Source organism: Heliangelus exortis, chromosome 26, assembly GCF_036169615.1.
Source record: "Heliangelus exortis chromosome 26, bHelExo1.hap1, whole genome shotgun sequence".
Classification (NCBI taxonomy): domain Eukaryota; kingdom Metazoa; phylum Chordata; class Aves; order Apodiformes; family Trochilidae; genus Heliangelus; species Heliangelus exortis.
Genome location: NC_092447.1, coordinates 5,081,127 through 5,094,172, shown reverse-complemented (window position 1 = coordinate 5,094,172; position 13,046 = coordinate 5,081,127). Strand labels below are relative to the sequence as shown.

The following is a 13,046-nucleotide window of genomic DNA, read 5'->3' as shown; positions in this document are numbered from 1 at the left end:
TGGGAGTCCTGGGGTGGTTGGAATCTCGTGGTGTTGTTCCTGAGTGGGGGGTGTGTGTGTGTGTCTGGGGGGTGTTTGTGCACCAGCAGCGTGGTGTTTGGGAGGGTGATGGGAAGCTTGGGGTGGTCCATTTGCCTGGAGGGACTCGTGGGGTTCATCTTGGCAGGGGAGATCAGCAGTGGCTTCTGTCTGGGGGGGCTGGAGAGGCAAAAAGGAGTGGAAACAGGCTGTGGGGTCCCCCCACCCCATCCTGGGGGGAGGAAGGACCATCCTCCTCCTCTTCCTCCTCCTTCTCCTCCTCTTGGTTGCTGGGGGCAGGGGGATGGATGTCAGGTTTCTGCTCTGCTTTGGGAGCTCCTGGCCCCACATCTCCTGCCTCCAGGAACTTCTGAGAAGGCCAGACCCCCTTAAAAGGGTTTTTATTGTCTACCTGGCAGACTTCAGAGCCTGCCCACAGCCTTGTCTCTTCTTGGCTCCTTCCCCAGCCACCCAAAGTAAAAACCCCAGAGAAGAACCAAATCGAGGTGGTTGCCATGGGGACGTGGCTGGGCTGCTCCTCCTGATTTTTGTGGTGAACTCCAGGAGCTCTTTTTTTTTTTTTTTTTTTTTTCCATCTGTATAATAGCAGACACAAGGTGTCCCAGGTTGTGAAAGCCCCGGTTGACTCAGCTCCCTTTGAACTGGCCCTGGGGATGTTCTGCTCCAAACATCCTGTCTGAAGGCCACCTCCCCGTGTGGCTTCTCCCTTTATCTGCCTCTCCCGAGTAAGAGCTGCTCCTTGCTGCCACAGCTGGAGCTGGGAGGAGGACAGGAAGCAGTGGCAGGTAAAGTCTTCAACCCATGGAGAGAGAGATGTGGAGGGGAAGCTCAGGGGATGCTTGAGATTGGAGCTGTGCCAGGCAAAGGTTTGGTGATGGCCACCCATGAGGCTGCTGATGGAGGCTTCCTGCCACTAATCAGTAGCTTTAATTTTTTTTCCTTTTTTTTTCTTTTTTTTTCCTTTTTTTTTTTTTTCCTTTTTTTCCTTTTTTTTTCTTTTTTTTTTTTTTTTTTTTTTTTTTTCCTGGGGGTGGGGACAGTATCAGGTTTGGGAGGTGCATCCTGGCAGGGGAACACCTCTCCTTGTGAAGCCAGGCTGAGAGAGTTGGGGTTGTCCAGCCTGGAGAAGAAAAAGCTCCAGGAAAGCCTTGGAGCACCTTCCAGTGCCTGAAGGGGCTCCAGGAAAGCTGGGGAGGGACTTGGGGCGAGGGGTGGGATGAGGCAGGATGGCTTTGAACTGGAAGAGGGGAGATTTAAATTGAACCTGAGGATGAAATTCTTTGCTGGGGGGGTGCTGAGCCCCTGGTTGCCCCGGGAAGCTGTAGCTGCCCCATTCCTGGAAGTTTTTAAGGCCAGGTTGGATGGGGCTTGGAGCAACCTGGGATGGGGGGAGGTCCCTTCCAACCCAAATGATTTGATGCCCCTGATGGCAGGAGAGGGAGCTTGTGCCTCTTCTGTTGGGTGAGGAGATGTTGGGCTGTGCTGGCACAAGTGATGTCCCTGGGTGGCAAGGTTGGGGGAGGTTCTCCAATGAGCAGAGCCTGGAAATGTCCTCAGCCAGATGCTGAGCTTGCCCTGTGGTGCTGATGGTTCCACCTCAGAGGATGCTCAGAGGTCTCCATGGACCTGCATCCCCTGGGCAGGAACAAACCAAACTCCTTGATGGTGATGGGCCTGGAGCTGGGATGGGTTTGGGCTCCATGCAGGGGCTGTGGGGAGGTTGTTTTGCTGTGCTGTGGGTAGTGTCAGGTGGATGGTTGCTTGGAAACACCTCTGGTTTCTCTGTTTTCTGGCTGCTTTATACCATGAGGTGGTTTTATTTTCTGTTTATTTGTCTTTTGTTGAGTGGGCTTCAACCAAGCTTCTGCTTGGGTGGGTTTGGGATGTCTCTGCTCTGTCAGAGATGCCCCAGGATATGTGGTGGGTGCTGAGGAGCTGTGTCTGGGTGATGGGAAGCCCAGGAGCCTTGTGACAGCCACCAAAAGCTCTGCTGGCCTGGGGTGCTGAGGGGTTAGGGAGCCAAAGGGTCCCCAGGACTGAAAAGAAGAGTGGTGCTGGGGAGAAGGAGGGTTGTGTAGGAGATTCCAGCCTTGACACCGAGTGGTTTGGAAGCTGCTGGTGCTGAAGGGGATGGTGAAATGCCCAGTGGATGTGAGGAGGATAAATCCTTGGGATGGAGCTGGGTGCTGCTGGGAAAAACCCCTGGAGCTGCTGGTGGGACACGTCAGGTGCCACTCCTGGCTCCTGGGCACTGGGATGTCTCTGCTCTCAGGGTCAGATTAACACTTCTGCTCCAGATCTTGGACCAGGGTCCACTCCTGACTCCAGCTCCAGGCCTTGGCAGTCACCTTCCCAGTAGGACAATGGTAACAACTGGTTCTCCATGGGGCAATTCCCTCCTGCACGGCTGCCCTTTCATTGAGGTTCTCATTAGTTACTCCAGGGTGTAGGCATCTGTGGAAGGAAGGTGCATGCCCTGGACTGGGTGTCCAGGCTATAATCAGGATAGGGGTGGGACTTCCTGGAACCACCTCACCCTAATGGAGGTGTCCAAAATGGAGCAGAAAAACCACCAACAACCACCCCAGCAGCTCCTGGGCTGGGATCTACCAGGCAGTTTCTTCACTTAAGTCTTTACTAAAGGTGTTGGAAGGAATTTTGAGCCTTCCCCAGCTTGCCCAGGTCCTGGAGATCCAAGGGGTGATGAGAGCCTCTCAACCCCAACCTCAGACACACCCACGCAGGGCTGAACCAGTTTGGCTCCAGCTCCCAACTGGGAACATCTGGCAGAGCTCTCCCTCACCCAGGGCACTTGCCACGCCACATCCTCTCAGGATTAATGACTTTCTCGTGTGGGAGGAACTCGAAGAACGTGCTGGAGTTGTTCCTCCAGCCCTTGCACTTGGCTTTGGTGTTTATAAACACGGCGTGGGGGTTGTGACACCAGGACAGGTTGGGGTGGCAGCTCCAGGGTGAGTAATGTTTCCTGCCCTGCACAGCCCAGCTCTGGAAAAGGAGCAGAAAGAGGGGAAAAGCTGAGATCTCTGTAGGGGGGAGATGGAGACAGTGAGAGGTCTTGCTGGAGGAACCAAAAGCATCCCAAGGTAACACCAAAAGCTCGATGCTCCAAGTGTGAGGATGATTTATTCTTCCCTTCTGGGCTTGCTGGGATTATTTTATGTATTTTTTTTTCAACAATTTGAGTAGGGGCTTAAGATATTTTGTGGGACAGAACTTTGCCAGCAGCAGTTGGTCACATTGCTCCTCTCCATCCCTGCTGGGAGCTGGGGGCATTGGTCCTGCTTAGCACAAAAGTGATTTTCATGCCTCGAGCCTTGGAGCTCTTCCTGCTGGAGATGTCACCTCCTTCCCTTGTGTCAAACCCCAGCTTCCACGTGGCACAAAGGTTCTGTGGGATATGCATGAGGCTCTTTTTTGGAAATGGTTCCTGGGTCATCTCCTTCTCCTGCTGTGCTACCAGGAGGGCTCAGCAAAGCCTTGGCTGGCTGGAGCTGCTGGACACCCCAGCTGGGCCCATCCCCTGGCAATGATCTAGTCTGGAGGGAGTTTGTGATCCATGGAAATCATTGTCCTGGTGCTTTCTTGGTCCCTCCAGGGTTTTTCTCTGCCACAGTGAAGTCCTGGGGATTGCCACCCACACAGAGCCACGGCAGCTCCTCTGCTCTGTTGTCCCATCTCTGCTGCCTCCCTGCAGCTGAGGGTGGAGCCATCAGCATCCCTCGGGATGCAGCTCCCTAGGGATGCCAAGCAGCCCACCAAGTCCCCCGGGGGACACTTGGGTTGGGTCTCCAGGAATTCTTTGTCCTTGCAGGTCCAAGGAGGGAGCGTGATGCCAGCGAGTTTCCTCGGCAGTGCCCTCCGGGGCTCCTTCTTCTTCATTTTTGGCCTCTGGTGGTCTGTGAGGTACCCCCTGAGGTACCTCCGGAGGAAAAGCAACACTGAGAGCCAACCAGGCCGTGGAGTCCAGCAGGTGGAGGTCTTTGAAGGGGCAGTGAAGGCTTTCTTTGCACTAGCAGGTAAGAGATGGTAATGATGATTGATGATGATGATGATGATGATGATGAGGCTTTGTCCCAGTATCTTCTGGCACTGCAGAGCCCCTGTCCCACCAGGCTGGGGTGGTTTGGGATGGGAAATGGGTGTGCTGGGGATCTGCAGGGTCTGTGGTGGGACCTCACAACTCTTTGTCTGGGGAAATATAATCCCAGACTTGTTTGGCTTGGAAGGGACCTTAAAGCTCACCCAGTTCCAACCCCAGGGACACCTCCCATAGCCCAGGGTGCCTCAGTCCCATCCAACCTGACCCTGAACACTTCCAGGGATGGGGAAGCCACAACTTCCCTGGGAAACCTGTGCCAGGGGCTCACCACCCCCACAAGAATTAATTTCTTCTTGATGTCTAAACTAAATCTGCCCTCTTCCAGTTTAAAGTCATTCCCCCTCATCCCATCCCTCCAGGCCCTTGTCTCAAGTCCCTCCCCAGCTTTCCTGGAGCCCCTTCAGGCACTGGAAGGTGCTCTAAGGTGTCCCTAGAGCCTTCTCTTCTCCAGGTTGGACAATCCCAACTTTCTCAGCCTGGCTTCATAGCAGAGCTGCCCCAGCCCTCTGATCATCTCATGGCCCCCTCTGGACTGACTCCAAGAGCTCCATGTCCTGCTTGTGGTGGAGACCCCAGAAATGGACACAAGAACTTCATGGCAGCTCCTACCACGACTTCACCATTGCAAGGAAAGTTCTCCTCCAGGCTTATCCTTCCTCCTCTCTCTCTCTCCCCAGGGATCTTGGTGGAGCAGTTTGTGCCTGCTGGCCCCCACCTGCAGCTCTACAGCCCCCAGACCCACAGCTGGGTGGACCTCATCCCCTGGCACTACACCACCATCTACCTCTTCTTCCTCCTCTCTGGCCTGGTGGACATTGCCTCCCACTCCCCTCTCAAGCTGCCACTGGGCTGGGATCGCCTCTTGCTGGCCCTGGCTCTGCTGGTGGAAGGTGAGTCCCACCTGGGGTCCATGTGGGGTGTGGGTTGGGGGGGAGATTCAACCTCCCCAAATCCCTGAGCTGCTCTGAGGCTGGGGAGGTGCTGAGCAAAAAAAAAAAAATGTGACTCCAGCCATTGGCTGGGATGCCCCGGGTGCCACTGTGGGTGGATGGAGAAACCCTGATGCAAATCTCTTCTGCTGTTTTCCCACCTGGAGCATCAGGTTTCAGATGTTTTGGGGGTTTTTTTGGGTTTTTTGTTTTGTTTTTTTTTAAAAAATAGCCAGTCCCAGAGCATCCTTTTCTAAAGCTGGGTGAATCTTGGCAGGTTTGCTCTTCTGTTTCCATGACTACGGTGATGCTGTGCTGGATCACCACCTCCACTCCCTCCTGGCTCTGGCTGCCTTTGCTGGAGCTTTCTGTGCCCTCCTGGAGGTTTTCCTCCGTGACCACATCATCCTGGAGACCTTCAGGACCAGCTCCTTCCTTCTCCAGGGCTCTTGGCTCTGGCAGGTCAGTGTCCAGCCAGTGTTCTCCTGTGAGCCAGGGGCTTCACACCCAGGGAGGGTGCATCTCTTGGGGTTAAACTTGAAGCTGGTTGGAATAATTTAGTAGCTAAGAGGTGATGGACATGCAGGCTAAATGGGAGTCAGAGATTTTTTTCACAAGGAGGGGGGTGAAACACTCTGGAACATGTCCAGGGAGGTGGTAGAAGCCTTGAAACAAAGGTGGGAAACCATAATCCCATGGTTTAGTTCTTTTTGTGAGGTCCAATTTCTTCCTCCAGTTAGAGGCACAAAATAATTCAGGCTGGAAAGGGCCATAAAAGTTCCTCCAGACCAACCCCCAAGCCATGAGCAGGGACATTTTTAACTAGACCAGGTTGCTCTGTCCAACCCAACCTTGGATGTTTTCAAGGATGGGCAATCTCGCACCTCTCTGGGAAACCTGGGCCAGTGTTCCACCACCCTACTTGTAAAAAAAAAAAAAATTATTTTTTCCAAGTAACTGGAAACATCTGGAAACCTCTTGTCATCTCCCAGCTTTGGGTCTAGGGGGCTGTGTAGCCTTTGGGGTGTCAGCTTTCTCCAGGGAGGCTGAGCAGCTTTGTAACCCTAGGGCTTGTCCATAGAGCATCCTTCTCCTAACTGTGTCAGTCTGGGGGACAAGGATGCTTTGGGGTGCTGAGGGCAGTGGTCTGGGTGTCACTGGTCCATAGTCAGCTGCACCAGTGGCTAAAGTCAGGGGGAAGAGAGAAGGGATGTGCTGATGGACAGCCCTCCATCCCTCCATCCCTCCATCCCTCCATCCCTCCATCCCTCCATCCCTCCATCCCTCCATCCCTCCATCCCTCCATCCCCTCCATCCCCTCCATCCCTCCATCCCCTCCATCCCCTCCATCCCCTCCATCCCCTCCATCCCCCTCCATCCCCCTCCATCCCCCTCCATCCCCCTCCATCCCCCTCCATCCCCCTCCATCCCCTCCATCCCCTCCATCCCCCTCCATCCCCCTCCATCCCCCTCCATCCCCCTCCATCCCCCTCCATCCCCCTCCATCCCTCCATCCCCTCCATCCCCTCCATCCCCTCCATCCCTCCATCCCTCCATCCCTCCATCCCTCCATCCCCTCCATCCCCTCCATCCCCTCCATCCCCTCCATCCCTCCATCCCTCCATCCCTCCATCCCTCCATCCCCTCCATCCCCTCCATCCCCTCCATCCCCTCCATCCCCTCCATCCCCCTCCATTCCCCTCCATCCCCCTCCATCCCCCTCCATCCCCCTCCATCCCCTCCATCCCCTCCATCCCCTCCATCCCCTCCATCCCCTCCATCCCCTCCATCCCCTCCATCCCCTCCATCCCCTCCATCCCCCTCCATTCCCCTCCATCCCCCTCCATCCCCCTCCATCCCCCTCCATCCCCTCCATCCCCTCCATCCCCTCCATCCCCTCCATCCCCTCCATCCCCCTCCATCCCCCTCCATCCCCTCCATCCCCTCCATCCCCCCCACCCCCTCCATCCCCTCCATCCCCCCCATCCCCCCCATCCCCTCCATCCCCTCCATCCCCTCCATCCCCTCCATCCCTCCATCCCTCCATCCCTCCATCCCTCCATCCCTCCATCCCTCCATCCCCTCCATCCCCTCCATCCCTCCATCCCTCCATCCCCCCATCCCCCCCATCCCCCCCATCCCCCCCATCCCCTCCATCCCCCCCATCCCCCCCATCCCCCCCATCCCCCCCATCCCCCCCACCCCCCCCATCCCCTCCATCCCCTCCATCCCCTCCATCCCCTCCATCCCCTCCATCCCCTCCATCCCCTCCATCCCCTCCATCCCTCCATCCCTCCATCCCTCCATCCCTCCATCCCTCCATCCCTCCATCCCTCCATCCCTCCATCCCCTCCATCCCCCTCCACCCCTCCATCCCTCCATCCCTCCATCCCTCCATCCCTCCATCCCTCCATCCCTCCATCCCTCCATCCCTCCATCCCCTCCACCCCCTCCACCCCCTCCACCCCTCCATCCCTCCATCCCTCCATCCCTCCATCCCTCCATCCCTCCATCCCTCCATCCCTCCATCCCTCCATCCCCTCCATCCCCCTCCATCCCCTCCATCCCCTCCATCCCCTCCATCCCCTCCATCCCCTCCATCCCCTCCATCCCTCCATCCCTCCATCCCCCTCCATCCCCTCCATCCCCTCCATCCCCTCCATCCCTCCATCCCTCCATCCCTCCATCCCCCTCCATCCCCCTCCATCCCCCTCCATCCCCTCCATCCCCCTCCATCCCCCTCCATCCCCTCCATCCCCTCCATCCCCTCCATCCCTCCATCCCCCTCCATCCCCCTCCATCCCCCTCCATCCCCTCCATCCCCTCCGTCCCCCTCCGTCCCCCTCCGTCCCCCTCCGTCCCCCTCCGTCCCCCTCCGTCCCCCTCCGTCCCCCTCCATCCCCTCCATCCCCTCCATCCCTCCATCCCTCCATCCCTCCATCCCCTCCATCCCCTCCATCCCTCCATCCCTCCATCCCTCCATCCCCTCCATCCCTCCATCCCTCCATCCCTCCATCCCTCCATCCCTCCATCCCCTCCATCCCTCCATCCCCTCCATCCCTCCATCCCTCCATCCCCTCCATCCCCTCCATCCCCTCCATCCCTCCATCCCCTCCATCCCCTCCATCCCCTCCATCCCTCCATCCCCCTCCATCCCCCTCCATCCCCCTCCATCCCCCTCCATCCCCCTCCATCCCCCTCCATCCCCCTCCATCCCCTCCATCCCCTCCATCCCTCCATCCCTCCATCCCTCCATCCCCTCCATCCCCTCCATCCCTCCATCCCTCCATCCCTCCATCCCCTCCATCCCCTCCATCCCTCCATCCCTCCATCCCTCCATCCCTCCATCCCTCCATCCCCTCCATCCCTCCATCCCTCCATCCCCTCCATCCCCTCCATCCCCTCCATCCCTCCATCCCCTCCATCCCCTCCATCCCCTCCATCCCTCCATCCCCCTCCATCCCCCTCCATCCCCCTCCATCCCCCTCCATCCCCCTCCATCCCCCTCCATCCCCCTCCATCCCCTCCATCCCCTCCATCCCCTCCATCCCCCTCCATCCCCCTCCATCCCCCTCCATCCCCCTCCATCCCCCTCCATCCCCCTCCATCCCCCTCCATCCCCTCCATCCCCCTCCATCCCCCTCCATCCCCCTCCATCCCCCTCCATCCCCCTCCATCCCCCTCCATCCCCCTCCATCCCCTCCATCCCCTCCATCCCCCTCCATCCCCCTCCATCCCCCTCCATCCCCCTCCATCCCCCTCCATCCCCCTCCATCCCCCTCCATCCCCTCCATCCCCCTCCATCCCCCTCCATCCCCCTCCATCCCCCTCCATCCCCCTCCATCCCCCTCCATCCCCCTCCATCCCCCTCCATCCCCCTCCATCCCCTCCATCCCTGATGTGTCCATATCTTCTCTCTGCCACCAGATGGGGTTTATTCTGTCCCCTCCATGGGGAGGACCAGGCTGGGACCAGAGTGACCTCAGCAACCTGGAGTTCCTGCCCATGTGTTTCTGCTGGCACTACGTGGGTGTTCTGGCTGTCCTGGCAGCCAACTCTGCTGCATCTCGCTGGTAGGTGGGGGAGAGGCCTCCTGGGGGGTGGTCGTGGCACTTTGTATGAGCTGGGATGGCACCCAGAGCCGAGGAAATCCATCCAGCAGCACCCCAGAGGATAAGAAAGGGGGTGTCCACGTGTGCCTAAGCACGGCTGGAAGGGATGGGTTGGGTTCCAGCACCGAGCAGATGGTCCTGAGTGTCCAGAACTCCTGCTCGTTGACTCGGGACCCAATGGCTCCTCCTGCCCTACAAATCCTCATGGTGGGTGTTGCTGTCCCTTGCACAGCTGCAACGAGTCCTGCCAGCTGAAGTTTGGGGACATCGATGTGGAGCTGGACTGTGGCTTCTGCCTCCGCAGGAACAAGATGGGCTCCAGAGGGGCCCTGCTGCCCGAGACCTCCTCAGATGACAAATGAAGACCTGGAAACACCTTCCCCACTGGCTTAGATGATGTTTTTAATTAGTCTTGAGAAGCTCTCCCCCTCTTTCTCCCCCCCCCAAGCAAGTTGATGGTTGGAGCATCAGAAGTGGGAGGCAGGAGATGCCAAACTGTGCATCCCTTTGCAGGCAGTGACAGCAAAACCAGGTCTGGCCAGGAGGGACTTGTTCATCTTCTTGAGTTGGGACCTGCAGGACTGGTTTGTTGGTGGGATCCGACTTGTGTGGTCGATTTGGCCATAATTTTTTTTTTTTTTTAACATCATTTTTGCTTCTGGGGAAGGGAGCCAAACCCACCCTGGGAGCTCCCGGTGGCTGTCGCTCGCTCTGGTGGTAAAAGAAAGGAGGTTTGGGGTTTTTTTTTTGTACAAACAAGCTTGATGTACCTGGGCTCACCAATAAATCACTTAAACAAACCAGCTGGATGGATCTTTTGAACACGATGCTTCGAGGTGGAAGGTTGGGGTGAGGGTGGTGTCCAGGTTCAAACCAGTTTTGGGGATGTTGGTGAGATGGGACTGGGAGGGATTTCAAGTGGCCAAGTCCCCCCTGGTTTGGGGTTTCCAGGTGTGTGGCTGCTCTTTTCCAGGTGTGTGGCTGCTCTTTTCCAGGTGTGTGGATGCTGGGGGGTGGTGATGGGATTTGGGGGCTTTGCCAGGCAGAGTGGGGCTTGCAGAGAGAGCCTTGGAGCAAGGGATGGCTCCAGTTGGTCCACGTTGGGCATCTGGATGCTCCTGGTGAGTCCCAGAAATCCTGGGAATGGTTTTCTCCTCCTCCTTTATTCCCTCCCTGGAGCTGGACACAACTGATGCAGAGACAGAAACAGAACCTTTTTTGCTTCTTGGTGTCCTGGAGTAAGTGGGGGTTTTTTTTTTGTATTTTCCCTGATGTCTTTCATTTGGTTTGCAGCAGGGAAAGTGCTTCATGCCAGCAAGATGAAAACCAACTTCAAAAGATGCCATGAAACAGAGTTAGTGAAAGGGCAGCAAGTTCACCAGAAAGTTCATCATTAACCTTTAAAATATTTGGGTCATGTTCTTGCCTACGGGCTGGGCCAGGGGAACACAAACACCTTTTTTTTTTTTTTTTAAATTATTTCTATTATATTTTAATACCTTGGCTGTGTTTTCCCCTGGAGATGTCCAGAAGACAGCTCAGACACCTCTCTTCCCCTCTACACTACTCCAGAATCTCCAAGATGCACCAGGAGGAGAGGATATTTTGTCTGGCTGAAGGTGGGATTGGAGGTGGAGAAAATTCCCAGCCCCCTGGGAGGCCCCTGCAGGAGTGAGAACATCATGGGTTTTTTTATTATTATTATTATTATTATTATTATTATTATTATTATTATTCAAATTTTATATGCATATAATTTTATTATATTCTTTATATACATTTTATACACACATATATGTATAATATTTGTATACATATATATATTATTATACATTATATACATTTTTATACATTAAGGGGCTTCCTGAACCTTTTTGGTTTAAGGAGGAGCTGAAGGAAGTACTTTAAGCCCCACCAAAGCTTACAATTTCCATTTCTTTAGCAAACTTCATTTCCACACTTCCTGCAGCTGCCATTTGGGGTTTTCTCAGTCATGTTTCTCTTCCAGAACCTAGAATTTATTATTATTTTAAAAAATCTTACTGCATTTCTTGCCTGTGAAGTGATTTAAATGCCAGCAGCTGCTCCTCCATCCTCCCTGGACACCTCAAATCTCACCCAAAACTCCAGGGTTAAGGTGTAGGAGGTGGCTGGCTTGGAGCAAGTGGAAAAAAAAATGGTTGACTGGTTGCAAAAAGTGGATTTTTCTTTCTTTTGCTTTTTTCTCCCCATTCTTTGGGTGGGTTTGGGTTTGTCTCAGGACTTTTAGACAAGAGCAGCTGCTTGGTGAAACATGGAAAATGTTGGCAGCCAAAACCAAATGAAAAAAAATTAAAAAAAAAAAAAAAAAGGAAGTTGGGGGAGCCAAAACCTCTGGGTATAATGGAAAAAAATGTCAAAATGTACCAAAAAAGGAGAGGCAGAGGAGGAAGGTTGGGGAGATGGAGCCCCAGCAGCTTTCCCAGCTCCTGCTCAGCATTTTGCTGTGAAGATCAAAATGATGAAGCCCAGGAGGCACCCAAGGAGCAGCCCCACACCATGGGGTAGGTGCTTTATTTCCTTTGTTGGAGGTTTTTTTGCTTTTTATTCAACATAAACTTGTCTTAGAGCTTGTGGTGTCATAGATGTGGCCAGGAGTTGGGTGTAGTTTTGTAATTTTGGGCAATTTAGAGTTGGTTTTTTTGGTTTCTAAGAGTTGTTAATGTGATTTATGGGTGGTTCAGGGCTGGTTTTGAGTGGTTAAGAGTTGTTTAGCTTTTAAAAGTTGATTTTCTCTATTTTAAAGAGTTGTTAGAGGTGTTGTTTGAGTTTGTACAAGTTCTTATAAGTTGCTTTTTTTTTTTTAAGAGTTGATTGGGGTTTTTAGAGTTTTTAAAAGCTTAGGTTTGGGTTTATCTAAGTTCTTACAAGTTGCTTTGGGGTTTTTAAGGAGTGTTTGTTGTTTCCAGACTTCTGCTGCAGTTCTGCTTTAATGCTGCCTCAAAACCCAAGTCCAGGAGGCTGGAACCTGAGCTGACCTGAGCTGTTGATTTGGTCCAAAATTCCCCACCTGCCTCATCTCTCCAGGAGGACCCAGAACGGGCAAATCCCAGCTGCTATTTTTATTTTCCATAGTGCCTGAAGGCCAAGGAAGTGATGCTTGTGTCTGGCTACACCTGAACTCTGCTGAAATGCACAGAAAAAATTCAGATTTCAGTGGCAGAGAGACAAAGAACCCAATTCACCTCTGTTCCTGTAGGCACAGCTGTTACACTTTAATTAATTTATTGATTAATTAGCAGTTGGGCTCATTGCTTGATTCACCTTGTGTGCAAACATTTCTGTGTCTGACACTGCAGGGATGCTTTGAGTGTTTCAGATTTTATTCCCCAGGCTTTGGTTTTGGACCCTGCCAGGACAGGGACGTGGGTTTGGAACTGAGGAGACATCCACATGAATTCCTGTCTGGGAAAACGGGGGTTTGAGATTTTATTCCAAGTGTTCCAGGTTTGTTCCTGCTGCTGGGGTTGGAGGTGGAGAAGGGGGTGGCTGGAAGTGTTGGGGTTCATGGGCTGAAGCTGCACCCTGCTTCAGGGTCAGGTAAAAAAGTTGAACTTTAAAAAAGACAAAACTAGGAAAGAAAGCTTTGTTTTCTTCTTTGAGTTTTAAATTTTTAAAGTTTAAAATTTTAAAACTTTTTTATTTTCAAATAAAGCCCAGTCTTTGTTTCAAGCTAAAACTTCAGTTTCAAAACTTTATTTAAAGAAAAAAAAGTTTTGAAACTTGAACCTTAAAATTTTAGGTTTAAACTTCAAAGCTTATTTTCAGCCCTGAAAGTTGGAAAATCAAGTTTAGTGTTGGTTTTCA

At 53.8% G+C, this 13,046-nt stretch overlaps 1 protein-coding gene across 2 annotated transcripts; it reads left to right on the top strand.

The window, feature by feature from the left end:
* The first annotated feature begins 620 nt into the window (after positions 1 to 620).
* On the top strand, positions 621 to 10,011 carry LOC139807732 (transmembrane protein 45B-like). 2 transcript variants are annotated; one of them, XM_071769057.1, is made up of 7 exons: positions 621 to 824; positions 3,872 to 4,076; positions 4,837 to 5,049; positions 5,366 to 5,550; positions 9,016 to 9,161; positions 9,433 to 9,598; positions 9,714 to 10,011. In XM_071769057.1, the coding sequence occupies exons 2-6, from the start codon at positions 3,890 to 3,892 to the stop codon at positions 9,560 to 9,562; spliced, it is 861 nt and encodes a 286-aa protein (XP_071625158.1). In that variant the 5' UTR covers positions 621 to 824; positions 3,872 to 3,889; the 3' UTR covers positions 9,563 to 9,598; positions 9,714 to 10,011. The 2 variants fall into 2 exon arrangements, with proteins under 2 accessions (XP_071625158.1, XP_071625157.1); XM_071769056.1 differs by lacking the exon at positions 621 to 824 and adding an exon at positions 1,950 to 3,143 and having other exon boundaries at positions 9,433 to 10,011.
* Positions 10,012 to 13,046: the final 3,035 nt, after the last annotated feature.

What these genes read in the sequence shown, in the direction of transcription:
- LOC139807732 (XM_071769057.1), top strand. Translation starts at nt 3,890, where the DNA reads ATGCCAGCGAGTTTCCTCGGCAGTGCCCTCCGGGGCTCCTTCTTCTTC. An exon ending in CCTGGCTCTGCTGGTGGAAG is followed by an intron (nt 5,050 to 5,365) that starts GTGAGTCCCACC and finishes GAATCTTGGCAG; the next exon opens with GTTTGCTCTTCTGTTTCCAT. An exon ending in AGGGCTCTTGGCTCTGGCAG is followed by an intron (nt 5,551 to 9,015) that starts GTCAGTGTCCAG and finishes CTCTGCCACCAG; the next exon opens with ATGGGGTTTATTCTGTCCCC.